This window comes from Colias eurytheme, chromosome 31 (assembly GCF_061535395.1).
Source record: "Colias eurytheme isolate Ceu_HAF_F1 chromosome 31, ilColEury1 Martin Lab GWU primary, whole genome shotgun sequence".
Classification (NCBI taxonomy): Eukaryota; Metazoa; Arthropoda; class Insecta; order Lepidoptera; family Pieridae; genus Colias; species Colias eurytheme.
In genome coordinates this window covers 4,339,449-4,359,990 of record NC_143010.1, presented here as the reverse complement: position 1 = coordinate 4,359,990, position 20,542 = coordinate 4,339,449, and the positions used below count along the sequence as shown (strand labels likewise).

Genomic DNA, 20,542 nt, shown 5'->3' with positions numbered 1-20,542 from the left:
TAATATTAAAAATAAATATAAATAGAAATTAAAAAGGCAATAAAATTATATTATTAAATTGTTTTATTCATTGAAATAAATAATAATCGATGGCAAATGTTAAAAATATGTAATGACGATTCAAAAGTGCTTCTAGAAGTCTAATTGAATAAATAAATATTTGTGTTTGAATAAAATTCACTTTTAGTAGTTACCAAGACAATAATTATCAATTACTATTTAATATTTATTAGTTTTACAATAATTGGTTTTACCATAAAATAATATTTTTTTTTCGGTTTATCGTGTTGATGACAATAATTTTCTTTCTTTCAAATAAAAATAGAGGTTAAGCAACGGTTGGCACGGTCATAAACTGGATGAGTGACCCATTTGAAGTGAAACTTCTTTGGGCGCGTTGAGAGTAAAATTTCTACGTCGTGTCATAGCAATACCGTCACGTCATGGTAAAGGCGACGATTTTGGTATCTTTGACAAAGAAATTTCACTTCGCACACACGCTTTTTTTATTGTAGATATTTTAAGTCGCGTCATGACAATACCGTCATGTCATGGAGTAAGACGACGATTTTATTATCTTTGACAATGAAGTTTCACTTCTGACACGAATGCTCGGCACATACTTTTTTATTATAGAAATTTTTAGTAAGGCAAATTATGAATTATTCCGGCTTTTCCATAAACTCGACAACTTTTCTTGGCGGCAAAAGTTTGTGCACTCTTTTCTTATGTGTATATAAAGACGCCTTTTGTTTGAATGTCTGTGCGCAAATATCACATGACAGCGGTCTCTCGCCAGAATGTATCGCTGCGTGTTGGTTCAGGGCTTTTCTATCCTGAAAATATAAATAAATATAATAATATTATTTCATTTTAATTTATACTAGCTTACCGCCCGCTTTGTCTAAAACCTAATCCATACTAATATTATAAATGCGAAAGTAACTCTGTCTGTCTGTCTGTTACTCAATCACGCCTAAACTACTTAACCAATTTTCATGAAATTTGGTATAGAGATATTTTGATACCCGAGAAAGGACATAGGCTGCTTTTTATCCCGGGAAAATGACGCAATCCCGGAAATCCCACGGGAACGAGAACTATGTAGATTTCTCTTTGACTGCGCGGGCGAAGCCGCGGGCGGAAACATAATAAATTATATACTAAAACCTTCCTCTTGAATCACTCTATCTATTAAAAAACCGCATCAAAATCCGTTGCGTAGTTTTAAAGATTTAAGCATACAAAGGGACAGAGAAAGCGACTTTGTTTTATACTATGTAGTGATGTAAAAAAAGTACGTTATTGAGGAATATTGTAAATTTGTAGAAGTGAAATTATTATCAAAATCTGTTCAGAAGTAAAACATTGTTAATAAATATAACATACTAGCTGTGCCCCGCGGTTTTACCCGCATTGCTCCGCTCCTGTTAGTCTTAGCGTGATGATATACAGCCTATAGCCTTCCTCGATAAATGGGCTAGAACACCGAAAGAACTTCAAATCGGACCAGTAGTTCCTGAGATGAGCGCGTTCAAACAAACAAACTCTTCAGCTTTAAAATATTAGTATAGATAAAAATATATATTTTAATACTTACAGAAAATCCTTTCCCGCACTGATTGCAGATATGATTCTTCGGTTTCTCTTTTTTCTCTCTATGTACCCTCATTATATGTTTTTCAACATTCGCCTTTGAAGCTATGGGCTGAAATTTAATATCAAAATATTTTTTACGTATTTATTTTTTGTTTTGATTTACTTTCGGTTTAAAGAACTTTATTTATCTCATAAAATAAACAAGAACAATACAATGAATTACTTTTTTGAAGTCAAACTTCTTAAGGCGCGTTGAGAGTAAAATTTCAAGATCGCGTCATGGCAATACCGTCACAACATGGAGTAAGGCGACGATTTTGGTATCTTTGAATCTTGTCAAAGAAGTTTCACTTTTAACTTTTCGTTTAACGTTTCACTGTAAAATTTACATAACCTAGCCTGTGTGCCGAGCACTCGTGTCAGAAGTGAAACTTGAAATGTTACCAAACGTTAAATGATACCAAAATCGTCGCCTTACTCATGACGTGACGGCATTGCCATGACGCGACCTTGAAATTTTTTCAATGCACCTACAGAAGTTTCACTTCAAAAATATCTACTAATATATAATTACTAGCTGCGCTTCGCGGTTTTACCCGCATTGCTCCGCTCTTGTTGGTCTTAGAGTGATGATATTATATTGTCTTATATATAGCCTTCCTCGATAAATGGGCTACCGAAATATTTTTTCAAATCGGACCAGTAGTTCCTGAGATTAGCGCGTTCAAATAAACAAACAAACAAACTCTTCAGCTTTATAATATTAGTATAGATTTTATTTTCTCATACCTTACTACAAATGGGACACTTGTGTGTAGTTTTCCCCAAATGTTGGTAATTAAAGTGATCTTGCATCGCTTCTTTTGTAGGATATCCTTTATTACACATAGGACAGGGGTATCTGTAAATAAAAAATACGTATTTCAGGACAATTTTCACACACAGCACAATCTGATCCCATACTAAGCTTTCGCTTCTGTTATGGAAACCAGATGGCTGATAAACATACATATATAATTTTAAATAAATACTTATATGGATAATTAACACCCAGACACAGAGCAGACATCGATGTTCATCACACAAATATTTGCCCCGGGTGGGAATCGAACCCACGACCTTTGAAGGCAGGGTCACTACCAACTTAGCCAACCGGTCATTAATAATAAAAATAAAAAAATAATAAATAAACCATTAATATATTATTTACTAGATTTCCGACCGCGTTTTCAAAGGAAAACCCGCATAGTTCCCGTTCCTGTGGGATTTCCGCGATGAAAAGCCTATGTCTTACTCTGGGTCTTCAGCTACCTTCATACCAAATTATATTGTAATCGGTTCAGTAGTTCTTACGTGAAAGAATAACAAACATCCATCCATCCTCACAAACCTTCGCATTTATAATATTAGTAGGACTAGCTATCCGAACAAATGTTGTTCTACCTTACTCTTATGACTTAGGGTATGAATTATATGGTCTTGGTGCCAAAAACAAGATAGTTACTTAACACCAACTTGCAAAAATACCAATAAATCATACATTTTAAGCATCCAACTTTATAAAACACTTATTGCATCCTTCTAACTTGCAAAAACACCTATCTAACGCTCTCAACTTGCAAAAACACCTTCCAACTTGCAAAAAACACTTCCAACTTGCCAAAAACACTTCCAACTTGCAAAAGAGCACTTCCAAACTTGCAAAAGAGCACTTATAACTTGCCAAAAACACTTTTAACACTTAAACTAGTCACTAACTTGAACACAATCTCCGTGGCATGTGCCCTAGCATATTTCAAGTGTGCTTGATACGTTGCCAGATGTGAAAACACTTTGTTACACTCGGCACACTCAAACTTGCTGCTGTCTTTGTGTGACGAGCTTGTGCACGCTTGTTCAGTAACTTAACCAACTTGAAATACCAGAAAATAACTTGCAAACATACATTTAAAGCGTCTAACTTGGCAAAAACACCTATCGCATTCTTCCAACTTGTAAAAAACACCTAGCTAATGCTTCCAACTTGCAAAAAACAGCTTCCAACTTGCCAAAAACACTTCCAACTTGCTAAAAAAACACTTTCTAACGCTTCTAACTTGCCAAAAACACTTATGACTTGCACAAAGCACTTAAAAACCACTGTAACTTGGTACCTACTTAAACACAATCTCCGTGGCATGTGCCCTGGCATATTTCAAGTGCGCTTGATATGTTGCCAGATGTGAAAACACTTTGTTACACTCGGCACACTCAAACTTGCTGCTATCTTTGTGTCTTTGTATATGGTATTTGAGTTGCACAACTCGCACCAGTTTTGAACATATAGGACATTTTTCTCGGGGTAAGGGGCCTTCATGGAGTCTGTAAAGAAAGATTGATAAATTAATAAGATAGATTGATTAAAAAAGATAGATACATTGAATAGCAATATTGCGATATTAAAAAAATGTGTACGTGTACTAGTGTACACACGTAAGAAGTGAAACTTCTTTATGACCTTATTTTTCAAAAAATAATTTACTATATGCATCTAAAGATGACTGTAACCAGAAATACGTCGAATCACGCGTGGTAGGGATAAGAAGATGGCGCGTAACGGAAAAATGTCACGCGTAACGAAAAAATGTTACACTAAATTTTTTTCCAACCCCGTTAAAGAAGTTTCACTTCAATAATATTTCAAAATACATGTTGCTTTCAAAAATTTCTAATTCAAATTTTATTTAATTTTCACAATTTTTAACAATTTTAAACCCACTATTTTATTATATTATTATGATAGTTGCCCTATGTGTATTTTAATATGAACTTGATAAATTTTATTATTAAACTTACTTCAAATGTGTTGCCAACGTTGTTTTATTGACAAATCTTTTTTTACAATGGTCACACTGTAAGCCCTCTCTGTGAAATCGGGCAACATGATTTTTTCTCGCACGGGAATTTCTGCAAAATTAATTATTTATTAATTTTTAATTAATTTAAAATAACATTATATCATTATTCATACATAAAAAATCCATAAATATATTTTATTAAAACTAAAAAATTCATTTTTTTAACTAAGTATTCATAACTTAGACTGGGGTAGAAGCTTTTAAAAATAATGAAAAGATAAAAAAAATCGCAGTCGGATGAAACCCATTAGAAAAGGAGGGGAAATATGATGAAAATAAAAGGAAAAATAAATTACGGTCAATCCGAGTTCGGGAAGTGGGAGGGGGGAGCTTTTAAGAGAAAAAAATGGTTTCTCTCGAATTCCGACAAAACTACAAGTCCTACAGAAAAAAGTTCAATGGCAAAGTTGTAGGTAATTAAAAGTTCTACAACTTTTGTATTCACAATTTTTTCACATAACCTAAAAATTTAGGTGAAAGTTTGAATTGAATTAAAATCGAGTCTAAATAAGTTGGTTACATACAAACATACACATAACATTATAAAGCTGAAGAGTTTGTTTGAACGCGCTAATCTCAGGAACTACTGGTCCGATTTGAAAAATTCTTTCGGTGTTAGATAACCCATTTATCGAGGAAGGCTATAGGCTATATATCATCACGCTAAGACCACCAGGAGCGGAGCAATGCGGGCAAAACCGTGGGACACAGCTAGTAATAAAATACTTACTTGAAAAACATGTCACATTCTAAGCATTTATATCCAACTATTGTTGTTTTTGATAATAACTTTCGTAAGTCACCCGGCTCCGGTTGTTTTTCCTCGTCGTTTTTTTTCTTTCTACGCTGTAAGTTATAAAAATTAATCTTAATCTTAATACTATTATAAAGGCGAAAGTTTGTATGGATGTTTGTTACTCTTTCACGTAAAAACTACTGAACCGATTACAATGAAATTTAGCACACATATAGAGGGTAACTTGGATTAACACATAGGATAGCTTTTATCCCGGAAATCCCACGGGAACGGGAACTATGCGGGTTTTCCTTTGAAAACGCGGGCGAAGCCGCGGGCGGAAATCTAGTGTATGTATAAATGTTTTAATACAGATAGGATGTTATTAAAAATGTATTCAGTAATGTTATTTTGAAAAGTATATAATATATTTGTATTATTAAGTTGAATCTGTAAGTTATTAAGTTTAGCTTAAGTTTAAGTAAAGTTATTTTAACAATATTGTTTTAAAATGTATGGACTTTCTAAATAGTACATAATTCATATTAAAAATTGTATTTTCAATCGCTTTTGAAGTGAAACTTCTTTAGGCGCGTTGAGAGTAAAATTTCAAGGTCGCTACCGCCACGTCATGTAGTAAGGCGACAATTTACCAATCTTTGAATATTGCCAAAGAAGTATCACTTCTGACACATGTGCTCGGCAAACACGCTCTTTTTAAAGTGATTTTTTTTTTCTAAAATTAGTTTGCACATGCGGCATGACAAGCTTCTATATAATATCCAATTAAATAATTAAAAAAAAAACTTCTAAATTACCTTTTTAACACTATCCCCTATAGGAATCACGCCGCCCGGAGTTTTCTTGCTCAAGTGCGTTTGCACATGCAACTTGACAAGTTTTTCACTCAACTCTGTATGACTGCACATTTTACATATATATCTTGTGTAATGTGTGTCTGTGTGTTCTTGTAGTTTATCATCATCAATATATACGTAGCATATCTTGCAGGGCGTTGCGTTGGGGCGCTAAATCAAATCAAATCAAATGGAAATCAAATCAAATATCAAATGGAAATCAAATGTATCAAATCAAATGGCATCATAGTATTACGAGAAAATCCTACTAATATTAAAAATGCGAAAGTTTGTGAGGATGTTTGTTATTCTTTCACATAATAATAAAAAGTAAAACAACTAAAACCCAACTACGACAAAAAACGACGCTGAAAAAGTATAAAACAAGATTTTCAGAATTCCACTATGTAGAGATAAAATTTCATGTTTGGAAAGGCGTAGTCACACGTTGTCAAAGTGCTACGGTAGATATGTATATGTAACGTGTGACTACGCCTTTCCAAACATGAAAATTTATCTCTACATAGTGGAATTCTGAAAATCTTGTTTTATACTTTTTCAGCGTCGTTTTTTGTCGTAGTTGGGTTTTAGTTGTTTTACTTTTTATTATTTGTACTATTTTGGTGTTAAAGTGTATTTTTGGCGCATAATATTGACAAAAGTTAAATTGTTGAACTAATAAAGAAGCTAGGAACGAAAAGATGTGAATTATATGCAATCAGCCCATGAATACAGGTAAAGTCACAAGCAAATGCTAGTAATATATATATATATATTCAAAATGTGCAAGTAAAAAGCTTTCAAATGATACCAAACACGGCATATTTATCTTAACTTTATTTTTTTTACTCTGTATGTTTTGTCCGCTAGAGGGCGCCACATTAGATTTTGTGAAACCCCATATAGCCTATAACCAGCGGACAATTAAGACGCTTCTAATGATATGTCATTTGTCGAATTCTGATAAGTAGTTTAGAAGTTACGAGGGAATACATACATACATACATACATACATACATACATACATACATAGCCTGTCAAAATCATAACCCTCCTTTTGCTTTGCCGTAGTCGGGTAAAAATTACAGAACCGATAACAATGAAATTTGGTATGTAGCTGAAGACCCAGAATAAGACATGGGCTAATTTGTATCCCGGAAATCCCACAGCGGGCGAAGCCGCGTGCGGAAATCTAGTCAATTATATATAAGTATAAAGTAACATATATTGCATGAATCAAATCAAATATAAGTCAAATGGAAATCAAATTGCATCATAGTATATTTTACGAAAAATCATCTATATACAGGGTGTAATCGATAAGTGTGCACAGGCGATTATTCCGTAACTATTGCAGGTATCAGAAAACATTAAACTGATATTGAAAATACTTTACCTAAAGAGTAAAATGAAAATACTTTTTAAAAATATAACAAGAAATATCTAAAAATAACGAAACATATCTTGCAGTGTTGCGTTGGGGCGCTGAATCAAATCAAATCAAATATAAATTATACAGAAATCAAATAATAAATCAAATTAAGGATGATGTTACATATGTATTTTGTAAAATTAAATTGTAAAACTGACATGATTTAAGAGAGAAACTATGGAGTTTCTTGCCGGTTCTTCTCCGTAGATACTGCTTTCCGAATCGGTGGTAAATGTTAAAAATATGTAATGACGTTTCAAAAGTGCTTCTATAAGAAGTCTAATTGAATAAATAAATGTTTGAGTTTGAGTTTGAAGGTTAATCACAGTTTAAGTTTTTGATGCTTACCACTCTATGTGCGGCTATGAAATGCTCTTCGACTTGTTGTTGCAAATAAAATTCTATTATACATAATTCACATTTATATACAGCATTAACATATGAGATTTTCTTCTTTAATTCTTCCCTGAAAAATAAATTTATTATACAGTACACGTCTAAAACTTGTGCTCGGCACACACGCTCTTTACACCGTGTATAACTCAAAAACAGCTGAAACGATTATAATGATTTTTGCTTTGTTAGACTCGTCTATTGGCTTGGGATTATATGACATGGAATACTTGAAAGATATATGTTATTTGGAACTTTAAAAATTCTCATCTATTAAGCATTCATATCAACCTATAAAACGAAATGTCAAAATAAATATAAGCGAAAGCTTAGTATGGGATCAGATCGTGCCGTGTGTGAAAATTGTCCCCAAAATATTTATTTATTATTTACTAGCTGTGCCGCGCGGTTTCACCCGCATTACTCCGCTCCTGTTGGTCTTAGCATGATGATATATAGCCTATATTACTCGTGGATAATGTATCTTTCGAATGGTGAAAGAATTTTTGAAATCGGTCCAGTAGTTTATGAGCCTACTCATTACAAACAAACAAACAAAGTTTTCCTCTTTATAATATTAGTGTAGATTAACTTACCTACAAGCTAACATGTCTCCTTCTAACATATATTCCACGTCATATCCTAATCTGTTATTTGTTATTATATTTTCTGATCCTTTATTCAACTCTGTAACAATCAATTGTGTTGTGTTTGTGCTGAAAAAAAAAAAAGGATTATAAATATAATATATTAAAAAAAATGTGTGCGCCTACTAGTGTACACACGTAAGAAGTGAAACTTCTTTATGACCTTATTTTTCAAAAAATAATTTACTATAGGCAACTTTACAGAAATACGTCGAATCAAAGATGGCGCGTAACGGAAAAATGTCACGCGTAACGAAAAAATTTTCCACTAAATTTTTTTCCAACCCCGATAAAGAAGTTTCACTTCAAAAATACTAGCTGTGTTCTGCGGTTTTACACGCATTGCTCCGCTCCTTTTGGTTTAAGCGTTATGATAGCCTTCCTTGATTAATGTGAAATCTATCAGTGAAATACTTGGTTCCTGAGATTAGAGCGTTCAAAGAAACAAACAAACTCTTCAATTTTATAATATTAGCCTATATCTCTATAATAATAAATAAATAGTTATCAGTACAATGTTTCACACACTTTTGGTATACAAACCTATACTTACTATAATTTTATAAAGCTAAAGAATTTGTTTGATTGAACACGCTAATATCAGGAACTATGGGTCCAATTTGAAAAATTATTTCCCTATTATATATATAATCACTTATCAAGGAAGGCTATATATCATCACGCTAAGACCAACAGGAGTGGAGCAATGCGGGTAAAACCGCAGGGCACAGCTAGACAAGAACTTTTTTTTGTTTTTATTATTGTATAATCACATTGAAATGAATATGAATATGATTGTAATTTTAATACTAAACATTTCCTTGAAATTATTGTTGTACTGTTAGACTTAGGGCTGATTTTTCAATCCTTGGTTAAAACTTTTTCGTCGAATAATGTATAAAACTACCATGTTAAAAACGTATTCTAATTTCCCGTATTTGAAAGTTTACGTGACATTTTAATATTATCGTGTAATACTTTATTGGACGGATAAGTTTTATCCATAGAAATCTAAATAACAAGACACATAGAAGTGCTATAATGTCATAATTCGTATGAAAACCGCTGTCGCCAAAATCAACACATTCAAACCGATAGCTAAACAGTACACACAAGTAAACTATGCCTTTTATTGGACAGCTTGATTTTAGTGAAAACTAACTTATCTAATAAATTAAGCTTTTGAATATGTATCCTAACGCACGAATTTACGGTTTATTTTAGAATAACATCCCTAAGTATATGAGACTTTTTGCTCCAATACGAACAAACGTGATAATAAGAATGGTCGACTGTGTCATTCATTGTTATTTCGATTACTATGGTGACACTCGTAATACTTGTAAATATTCTATAATTTTAAGGAAAAACGGCATTATTTCTAAAAAAAATTATTTTCCGATGAAATGTGGAAGAATTTCCGCAATGGGAATTGCTGAAACACACCATGTATACACTCATACGTCTCCAGAGAAACTGAACAGTGACGAATGCACTGGTGATGTGCAAATCACCTGAGTGGCGACAAGGTCACGCACGCTTACGACTTCTAGTGTCTTGTTATTTAGATTTCTATGGTTTTATCCAAGCATTGAAAAATCGGCCCTTAATCTCTAAAACATTTTTGTGAACATAATTGTCACTTATCCCTGTTGAACATGATCAGCTTCGAATTATATAAAATGCCGCCTTCCTTTGAATCGTGGCGCATTTGTATGGATTAAAGGTACAGTATGTATTAATTGAAGCTACATACAATGTTATCTTGTCGGAAATTCAATAAATAAATTAAAACCAACTCACTCCATAGTAAATTCAGGCGACTCGCCCTTGACCAGATTCGTAAAGTCCGTCGACACAAGCGCGTCCGTGCCAACTACTATGTGCGTTATTTCTCCTGTCAGCGGATTCTTTATATCCAATTCAGGCACTGAAATAAACAAACAATTATATATTATATATTACAATCTATACTGATATTATAAAGCGTTTGTTTGAGCGCGCAAATCTCAGGAACTACTGCAACTGGTCCGATTTGAAAAATTCTTCAGTATATGTCATCAAACAAAAACAGGTAAAACCGCGGGGCACAGCTAGTCTATACTAATATTATAAAGAGGAAAAGTTTGTAAGTATGTATGTATGTATGTATGTATGTATGGTTTTCACGCAAAAACTACTGGACCGATTTCAAAAATTCTTTCACCATTAGAAAGCTGCATCTTTACTGAGCAACATAGGCTATATTGCATTTTCATAAAAATTAGAGATCCTTACCAAAAATGCAATAATGTAACCCAAGGTGTAAAAAAATCATCAATAAAACTTCTGTCATCGCGTGCGCTGCGGAATCTATTGAAGATAGAACAAAAAAATGTTCTACGGTATTATAGAATGGATCAATATCTACAAGAAAGTCCGCGATACCATATGTCCATCTTCAGTAGTTATGTTACTACAACAACTTTTTTACGTTTTCAAAGTAAATAGAAGTGCCGACAGTAATCAAACCATGTTATCCATACACATATATTAATCCTTATCCCATTAAATGATGTTTTATTATAGACTGTTTCAATACCAGCAAAATACTTTTTAAATGAAAAGAATTGGATATTCCATTCAAAAGATATAACGAATTTTTAAAAGTGTCAATCTACAGAAAATAGTAGGTATACTGTTCGAGCAGGCCGTAGTGCGGGGGTCACGGAGGAATTCTACCAATATGCGTCTTGACGGAACACAGTGGGGTTTTGGTCGGTAGGAATCCGACATAACCCACGGCCCCTCCCCCGGAGGCCGTGGGTATCTATGAAAGATTTCCACTCTAAAACAAAAAAAAGGCCGTAGTGCGGGAACGGGTAAAGGTGATTTTCACGTGATTAAAAATTAAACCTATAGTCCGACCTATAGTAGACTTTTCACTGTAACGATATCGCTATCTATGCGGGTGAAACCGCAGGGCATTGCTAGTATTTAATAATAGCGTTAATTTATTTTAGTACTTATGTACCGTGCACACGTGTCTGAAATGAAACTTCTTTAGCAAGATTCAAACATACCAAATTCGTCGCATAACTTCACGACGTGACGGTATTGCCATGACGCGATTTTGAAATTTTACTAACAACGCGCCTAAAGAAGTTTTACTTGAAAAACTTGGTGTCAATCTTAGAATACATGATATACATATAAACTGATGCAGAAGCCTGTCTATGTGAACAAAGTAGCAGTTAAATACGATATTTCTTGAAGTACGAGGATGGTTCTTATGTAGAGAAAACGTAATTATGTACCACGGGCCAAGCCGCGGCGGACCGCTAGTATTATATATTATAATAACAATTATATATTACAAAGTGTGCGAAACGTCGGGAAAATAGTATCTATAATTCTATACTAATATTATGAAGCTGAAGAGTTTGTTTGTTAGTTTGAACGCGATAATCTGGGGAACTACTGGTCCCATTTGAAAAATTCTTTTGGTGTTAAGATAGCCCATTTATCAAGCTATAGGCCTATTTATCTTCACAGGATATATATCATCACGCTAAGACCAACTGGAGCAGAGCAATGCGGGTAAAACCGCAGGGCGCAGCCAGTATTTAATACTAGCGTTATTTACACACGTGTCAGTTTTTTTTTACAATATTCCTTGAAGTATGATAATGGTTCATATCCATACTAATATTATAAATGCGAAAGTAACTCTGTCTGTCTGTCTGTAACTCAATCACGCCTAAACTACTGAACCAATTTGCATGAAATTTGGTATGGAGATATTTTGATACCTGAGAAAGGACATAGGCTACCTTTTATTGCGAAATATGTACCACGGGCGAAGCCGGGGCGGACCCCTAGTGTAAAGATAAAGTAAATATGTACCACGGGCGAAGCCGGGGCACACTGCTCATTATTACTCACCTTGCGACATCCTCTCATCGATAGCAAGACTAATATGATCTCGCAGGCTTAAATCAAAGTTCTCGTTTTTAACCGTCTGCGGCGTTGAAATAGTTATATACGGCTGAACCCATTGTGATTCGGTTTGGCCAGTGTAGTCGATGTATAGTCTATCGTAGTCCCTTTTTACGACACACTCAAGTGTCGATAGAGATTGCGACATGTATGTATGGTCGAGACTCTGAAATAAGAAAAAAATGTTAAATCTCTACTAATATTATGAAACTGAATAGTTTGTTTGTTTGAACGGGCTTATCTATAATAATAATAATAATAAAAGGCGTAGGGATGTGACGACCCCATCGCCCCCGGTTGGCATATCTACAATAGATATCCTAGCCGTGCAGTCAGTCACCCCGCAGGGCACCTTGTGGCGAGGTGTCGGGGAGTAGCGACCCCGCGGGAACCGAGCGCTCCCGGGGGAGGCCCCTGTCCTCACCTCCGGACTGTCCCAGTGGCAGTCCGGAGTGAACAATGACGAGGTTCAGGATCCCCCTCCTCTGGCTTGCCTTTGTTGGCCGTCCAGAGTGGAGCCGCCAGAGCTATATGCTCGGGGGTGGAAGTGTCTAATGGCGTAATAGCGGGGAAACCCGCTCCGGGCCCGCGGGCCCGCGATGGTGAAACCGGTGCCGCACCTCTCTACACCCCTAGCCGTTCAGCTGATGTTGCCCCCTTGTTGCCACTATCGGTAACCTTTTTGGGAGTCCATCGACCGAACTGGCGAGTCACCGTCTGCCATAATTTTCAATTTTTAATATTGAAAAGGCAGACGTCCATAGTCCCCATAGAACCAATATACCAGTCCATCGAACACCCCCTTCCATAACCCAGTTTTATTCATTCCATTTTTCTGCAATAGTCCTACATTGGCCGCGGACTGCCCAGGGCTGTATCTCTATAGTGCAGTCATGGGCAGGCTGCGGCTGGTGTCCCACAACACATTAAATTCTCTAAAGGGCCTCTGCGTGTTGGACCTGTGTCCCCACGTAAGCCTTCCAAAGGACCGGGTATCTTCCTTCTGGTGGTACCCGTGTATTATGGAGAGAGACATAATAATAATAAAACATTTATTGTCAACAGCACACAAAAACATACAATACAAGATTAAAAAATAAAAACAAAAGTAACATTCAAAGCAAAAATAAGAGATAACAATAGTAATAAAATATAAGAAAAGCATATGTTAATTATAGGTATTGAACATTTCTCTGTTGACAAAAGGGACCACTCAGTATCTGGCACGAATGATGAGATGGACCATTCGCACCACTGATTTTCAGTGGCCCCTTATGACATTTGGAGTTGACAATTACACACTGAACAATAAAATAATGAAAAAATACATTACACCTTAAACCTAAAAGAGATAAAAATAATAAAAAAATAAAGTAATGAAAACAAAACGAAGAAAAGATAAAAAAAAATAAAACAGAATAAATAAAACCAAAGGAGAAACAAAGCAAATCATGCAATCAAAACATCAAACACTTACGAAGAAAAACAATTGAAAATAAATAAACTTAAACTCAAAACATCACCTTTTTTATTTTACATAGACATACACAATACAAATGACATATTTACAAAAGGGAGTTACACAGCGCCACCAAGTCCCCTATGGAGGGTTTAAAAGTAAGTGATTTCGATATTTGCGTCGAAAATTTTCCTTATTGCGCAAATTACGTAGTGGTGGTGGAAGATTATTCCAACACTTGGTGGCACTGTATCGGAAACTTCCCTTGAACCCTGCGGAGTGGTGTCTAGGTATGGCCAGCTTTTGAAATGCTGATCTTGTTTGATAGCTTAGGGCACTGCGCTCACCCATCCAGGCAAGTTTTTGGTATAGGTATGATGGAACTTTGGTTTGCATGACACCGAAAAGAAGAGTGGCAAAATGTAAGCGCCTTCGAGCTTCCATATTTAATATCTTAGCACTTTGAATATATGGACTAACATGAGTTCGAGGCGGTATATTCCAACAATAACGTGCACAAGCATTTTGTACACGTTGAATTGCTGCTTTTGTCCGTGAGAGCAATCTAGGTCCGTACATTGTGTCAGCATAATGAAACTTGGATAGTACAAGCGCGTCACAAAGTCGAATACGGAGAGAAGTGTCAATATATTTTCGTATTCTATACAGAGTCTTAAGTCGATAAAAGCAGTTGGAAATAATGGTATTTATATGTTTCTCGAATCTTAAGTTCTCGTCAAAAATTATTCCTAAATTACGAGCTTCGTGTACGCGGTCAAGTTTCCTATTATTAATTAATACATTTATGTCAAATTGATTAATTCTATTGATTATTTTTGGATTGCCTAATATCATAAACTTTGTCTTGGATGGGTTCAGAATTAAAGAATTGCGTTCAGACCATAAGTTAATGTCATTCAAATCGGAATTGACTTTGTTAATTGCCTCAAGGGTTTCATTAGGATGAAATGAGTAGTAGAGTTGGATGTCATCAGCATAAATTTGATAGTTGCAGTTCTTTATGATTTTGACAACATCTGCACTGTACAATATGAATAAAAGAGGGCCTAAGATTGAACCCTGAGGAACCCCTCTCGTGACGATACTGGTATTAGAATATGATCTAGTTCCGTCTTCATTTAAGACAGAAACAGTTTGTGTTCGATTGCTCAGGTAACTTTCAAACCATTTAACGCAATTATCACCCAACCCATAATATACAAGCTTGGAGAGCAGTAGGGCGATGTCAATTGTGTCAAAGGCACGAGAATAATCTAATAATAACATGATTGTGCCCCTTCCATCTTCCTGTGCACACAACATGTTATCAACAACGTCCATCAGAGCCGTAGCTGTTCCCCTATGCTTCCTAAAGCCGGACTGGTGCTCAGGTAAGATATTATGTAGTTCCAGATATTCCATTAATTGTTTATGAACAATCTTTTCTATGACTTTTGACAAACAAGGAAGTACACTAATAGGCCGCAGATCTTTCAGGCTATCTGGAGTTTTGTTTTTAGGCACAGGATAAACTAGTGCCTGTCGCCATAAATGTGGAAACGTGTTCGTCTGGAAAGATCTATTTATGATATGGGTCAATGTAGGTAAGGACTGAGGCAATGTGAGGAGAAACATATCTAACGAGATATCATCAACACCTACAGCTTGAGATTTGATCTCATTCACAGTTTTAAGGACAATATTCTCATCGACAAGCTTGAATTTAAACACAGAGCTATTGAATCTACGAGATTGATAAAAAGTTAGGGTAGACTGGTCCACTTGTGTGGTACCAGGAATATTTAGAAAGTGACTGTTGATATCGACTGGGTTGTTAATGTGGGATGGTAAAATGGTTTCTTTTTTTGTGTTAATTTGAACTTGCTCTTTAATATGTTTCCACATTATCGCTGGTCGATGAATATTATTGTTGATATATGTGTCAAAATATGCCTTCTTTTCCCTGTGAATAGCGAGCCTTACATAATGCTTTAATTCAAGGTAGGTGTCTTTATCCGCACTAAGCTTCGTCTTCCGCGCTTTTATATGGGCTTCATCGCGACACTTCATGATTTTTTTCATGTTGTAGGTAATCCATGGATAGTGTTTCTCTCTTATATGTATTATCTTTTTTGGTGCATGACAATCAAAAAGAGATAACACAATACCAGTCAAAGTAGCCACTAGGTCATTTACATCTTCCAGTAACAGTAAATCATTCCACGCTATGTTGTTTAATGATTGTGTAAAAAGGTCAGTATCAATAGTCTTAATGGGTCTATGAATAATGTGCGTAGTCAATGGTTTTTCTTTTTTTATATTTATTAAAAATGTTATAAAAGCATGGCTACTAAGATCTCCAATATGGTCCACTGTGACGCATGATACTGGAGTATTTGTGCAAACCAAATCCAATAATGTTTCCGAATTAGCAGTAAAGTGTGTGGGTTTAGTAACGTGTTGTTTTAATTTAAAGGTGCTTAAAAATGTCTCTAATTTTAAATAGTTTGAGTGATTGCAGTTTAATGCATTAATATTAAAATCTCCTAATAAAATAATATAATCACACCACACAAAGGTTCCCATACTTTCAGCTAAGGCCTCAAAGAACATCCCCGAGTCCATCCACGGAGGGCGATACGCAGTACCCACGACCAGGGATTTACCACGAACTACAAGTTTAAGCCACATTTGTTCAACCATCGGAAAGGCATGTCCAGGATGAGATACCAGCTGTATAGATAGGCCCTTTTTTATGTAAAACCCGACACCACCTCCGCGTGAACGAGTGCTGGGTGGACGCGGCACATGACGCAGCCGGTAGCCGGGCACGACAGGCGCGCGCCCCTCCTCACCCTCGCGTAACCATGTCTCATTGATAGCCATCAAATCGACGGAGTGACGCTGCATGGCTATAAAAAACTCATCATGGTTAGTTCCCAGTGATCCTGGGTTTAAGAATCCAAATTTTAACTTCTCTTTAATATTGAACATTACTATCACACATTTTAAATAATATATTATATAATGATTGTTTGTTCATAAAGATCAACGGGGAAAAAATATAAAGCCATGCAGTGTACTTATAGAACATGATAATAAAATTCATTTTGATGATATAATATATACTACTCAAATATTGCAAGAATAAGGGAAAAAGTAAATTAATAAAATGTAATAATAAGTTCTCACATGTAATATCACAATGCAATACAATTTTGTTACTAATTATATATTTGGAATTTTTTGCGGAATGAAATCGAATTGAGACTAAAATATGTTTAGTGTTAAAGTTATTCATGGGAATAAAAATATAAAAAGTTAAAATTATTGTTAAAAAGGTTAGGTTTGGTTATTTCAAGAACTACTGGTCAGAGTTGAAAAATTCTTTCAGTGTTAGATAGCCCATTTATCATGGAAGGTTATAGGCTATACAGGGTGTAATCGTTAAGTGTGCACAGGCGATTATTCCGTAACTATTGTTATCAAAAAACGTTAAATTGATTTCGAAAGCCCTTTACCTAATGAGTAAAATGACAATAATAACTTTTAAAAAATAAAACGGGAAATATCCAAAAAAGTTATATTAAACACTCCCATACATTAAATTTTCCATACATTTTGTGTTCAAAGTAAATGTTCGAAGTGACGTTCTCGTTTTGGAATACCATTGTATTCCACATCGAGCTCTATTAACAGTTTCTAAATGAATTTTTATTAAAATTAGCAAAGTAATTTAAGCACAAATTCAAAAAAAGAACCAAAATTTTTCTGGCTTTCGATATAAGTTTAAAGTTTTTTGTTATCTGCAATAGTTACGGAATAATCACATGTGCATACTTAACGATTACACCCTGTATATCACGCTACCAACAGTCGCGGAGCAATGCGGGTGAAACCGCGGACAACAGCTAGTAGTATATACTGGTACATACCTCTTGCGATTGACTTAGAGCCAACACGCGTAAATGTTCTTGCGCACTTTGCACTTTCTTCCTGAACTTGGCACATTTTATCAAAATGGCGTGGCACTCCCAGCACAGGGCTATTTCTAATGCACATAGTGTATCGTCAATCTGAAAGACATAAATATATAAAACATTAGATTTCCGCCCGCGGCTTCGCCCGCGTTTGCAAAGGAAAACCCGCATAGTTCCCGTTCCCGTGGGATTTCCGGGATAAAAACTATCTTATGTGTTAATCCAAGTTACCCTCTATATGTGTGCTAAATTTCATTGTAATCGGTTCAGTAGTTTTTACGTGAAATAGTAACAAACATTCATACATCCATACATCCTTACAAACTTTCGCCTTTATAATATACTAGACTAGATTTCCGCCCGCGGCTTCGCCCGCGTTTGCAAAGGAAAACCCGCATAGTTCCCGTTCCCGTGGGATTTCCGGGATAAAAACTATCCTATGTGTTAATCCAAGTTACCCTCTATATGTGTGCTAAATTTCATTGTAATCGGTTCAGTAGTTTTTACGTGAAAGAGTAACAAACATCCATACATCCATACATCCAAACAAACTTTCGCCTTTATAATAGTATTAAGATATTTAAAACCGGCCAAGTGCGAATCGGATTCGCGAACGAAGGGTTTGCCGCAATGGAAATACATCATTTGTGAATAATTCAGCTTTCTAGCTATCACGGTTTATGAGATACAGCCTGGAGACCAGATGACGAGGTCTCAGTAATAGGGTTTTACTCTTTCGGTATGGAATCCTAATAAAAAACAACATAAATAAACAATATTAATATTATACTTTGGGATCACACACTTTTATTAGCTTCACCCATATGCTTGTATGTAAGACAACTTTAGACTCTATGTTAACCCACTTTAAACAAACAGATATAATTCAAACAATTTATGAGAAAGAAAAAATATATATTTAGATTTAAATTTCACTAAACCATTTATTTTACAATGGCACAATATAATTTTTTTTTATTTATATTCAGTTAGTTATAGTCTAAGATCCCACCGCAGGATTGGTGTGGTCATAGTTTTTTTGATGAAACCATATTTTATGTATATTTATAGTCTATCTAGTACTATTATAACATATTTGCATACAAAATATACAGAATACCATCGTAAATACAAGTTTCACTGTAGTTTGTTTAAGAATAAATGAATAAAAAATTTTGCACTTGCATATATTTATTTAAATACATACATAAATATATTTTAGTTCAAAGAAAGGAAAGTTGTATAAACTTTCGATTTCATAAATACAAAATAAACCATTACATACGAATGAAATAAATTTATTACAGTTTTACTAAATGCTTTTGAATCTATTCGAGCATTGTACTCGGAAGTTTAGTTGTTACGTAATTTATTTAAAGCCAATTATCTTGTCTCTATTACGTATTGAATGAGAAAAATATTAATTTAAAAACTTACCCGATCACCCGCGTTGTCACATAGTAATAGTCGGAATATTGAATAAAGATAAGATGTGGAATTTATTGTAATAATATCCCGATCGGAACTTAAACACGCGCTACATACGGTTCTAAAATAATCGTCAATCCCCTGCTCCATTTTTAAAGTAATTGAAACATGCAAAAACTTTCTACAATAATGTTTGTTTTCATTAATTTCAAATCACAACAAAAAGTAATACTCCCATGTAAAATAGACGAAATTCGATGAACATTATTAAATGCCACACCGACACCACAAAATGGCCTCTTTACCCGGTGTTGCAATATGCAAAAACAATTATACTGTATTGGCATTTTGTCGGGCATTTTTTTTTAATTTAAGAAAAAGCTACTGATTAAGTTGCTGAATGAGGTACACTATTAATTGCTTATCACACAGGCTTATCACTATTGAATGTGATATGGATATGAAGTATAAAATTTTATTATTGAATCCATAAACTGGCTTGATATGTTTTGTTAACTGACCTCTCCCATTTAAAAGCTGAAAAAATCAACATATTGTATTCAATTTGTCGATAATAATTTCAAAGAAACAACAGAGAATTTTACATTTTAACTTCAGTAAATAACTTATTATAGATAGTTCACGTTTCTATGATATACATTTTTGTTCGTATGTAAATATTGAAGTATGTAACGTGGCTATACAACGGCTATACCAATAAATGATGGTGTAATGAAGGTGTAATGAGTGCCATTCAAATTCAATTTCAAATTCAAATTCAGCTATTCAAATTCAAATTATTGTCTTGCTGATTTATATTTTCCTTCATTCGAGAACCAACCAGTGTATTGTCTATGCATAATGCATTACTAATCTGTGGTCAGCACAAAGCACATACTCTGTGACAGTTTTGTTGTTTTTCAATTTTCTGCATTCCGAATTTAAAAAGCTCCAATAATCCATTCGAATTCAAATTCTTCTGTAGATATTTCAATAACGTCAAACTGTTTTACCAAGGTTTTACCTTTTTTGTGTTTTACTTATAAAAATAAGTATCCTGATAAAATTCGACGTAAGTAATAATAATATGTCTGCCGGTAGTATGGATTAATTTTGTCTATAATTCTCTCGTTTGT

The 20,542-nt window shown here is 34.6% G+C and overlaps 1 protein-coding gene across 1 annotated transcript; it reads right to left on the bottom strand.

Moving 5' to 3' along the window:
- Positions 1 to 245: 245 nt before the first annotated feature.
- LOC149895553 (zinc finger protein 711-like) lies at positions 246 to 19,724 on the bottom strand. The gene is made up of 13 exons (XM_090118971.1): positions 19,416 to 19,724; positions 17,934 to 18,074; positions 12,486 to 12,705; positions 10,365 to 10,491; positions 8,511 to 8,630; positions 7,870 to 7,987; positions 6,051 to 6,260; positions 5,227 to 5,342; positions 4,435 to 4,545; positions 3,757 to 3,960; positions 2,389 to 2,500; positions 1,601 to 1,708; positions 246 to 836 (listed from the first exon to the last, which is right to left on the bottom strand). The coding sequence occupies exons 1-13, from the start codon at positions 19,554 to 19,556 to the stop codon at positions 663 to 665; spliced, it is 1,902 nt and encodes a 633-aa protein (XP_089975097.1). The 5' UTR covers positions 19,557 to 19,724; the 3' UTR covers positions 246 to 662.
- Positions 19,725 to 20,542: the final 818 nt, after the last annotated feature.

Bases quoted from the DNA above. Each gene is read 5' to 3' on its own strand.
- LOC149895553 (XM_090118971.1), bottom strand. From the start codon at position 19,556: ATGGAGCAGGGGATTGACGATTATTTTAGAACCGTATGTAGCGCGTGT. The intron at 18,075-19,415 runs GTAAGTTTTTAA...TATGTCTTTCAG, and splicing joins GTGACAACGCGGGTGATCGG to ATTGACGATACACTATGTGC. The intron at 6,261-7,869 runs GTAAGCATCAAA...GATTTGATTTAG, and splicing joins TCATAGCCGCACATAGAGTG to CGCCCCAACGCAACGCCCTG.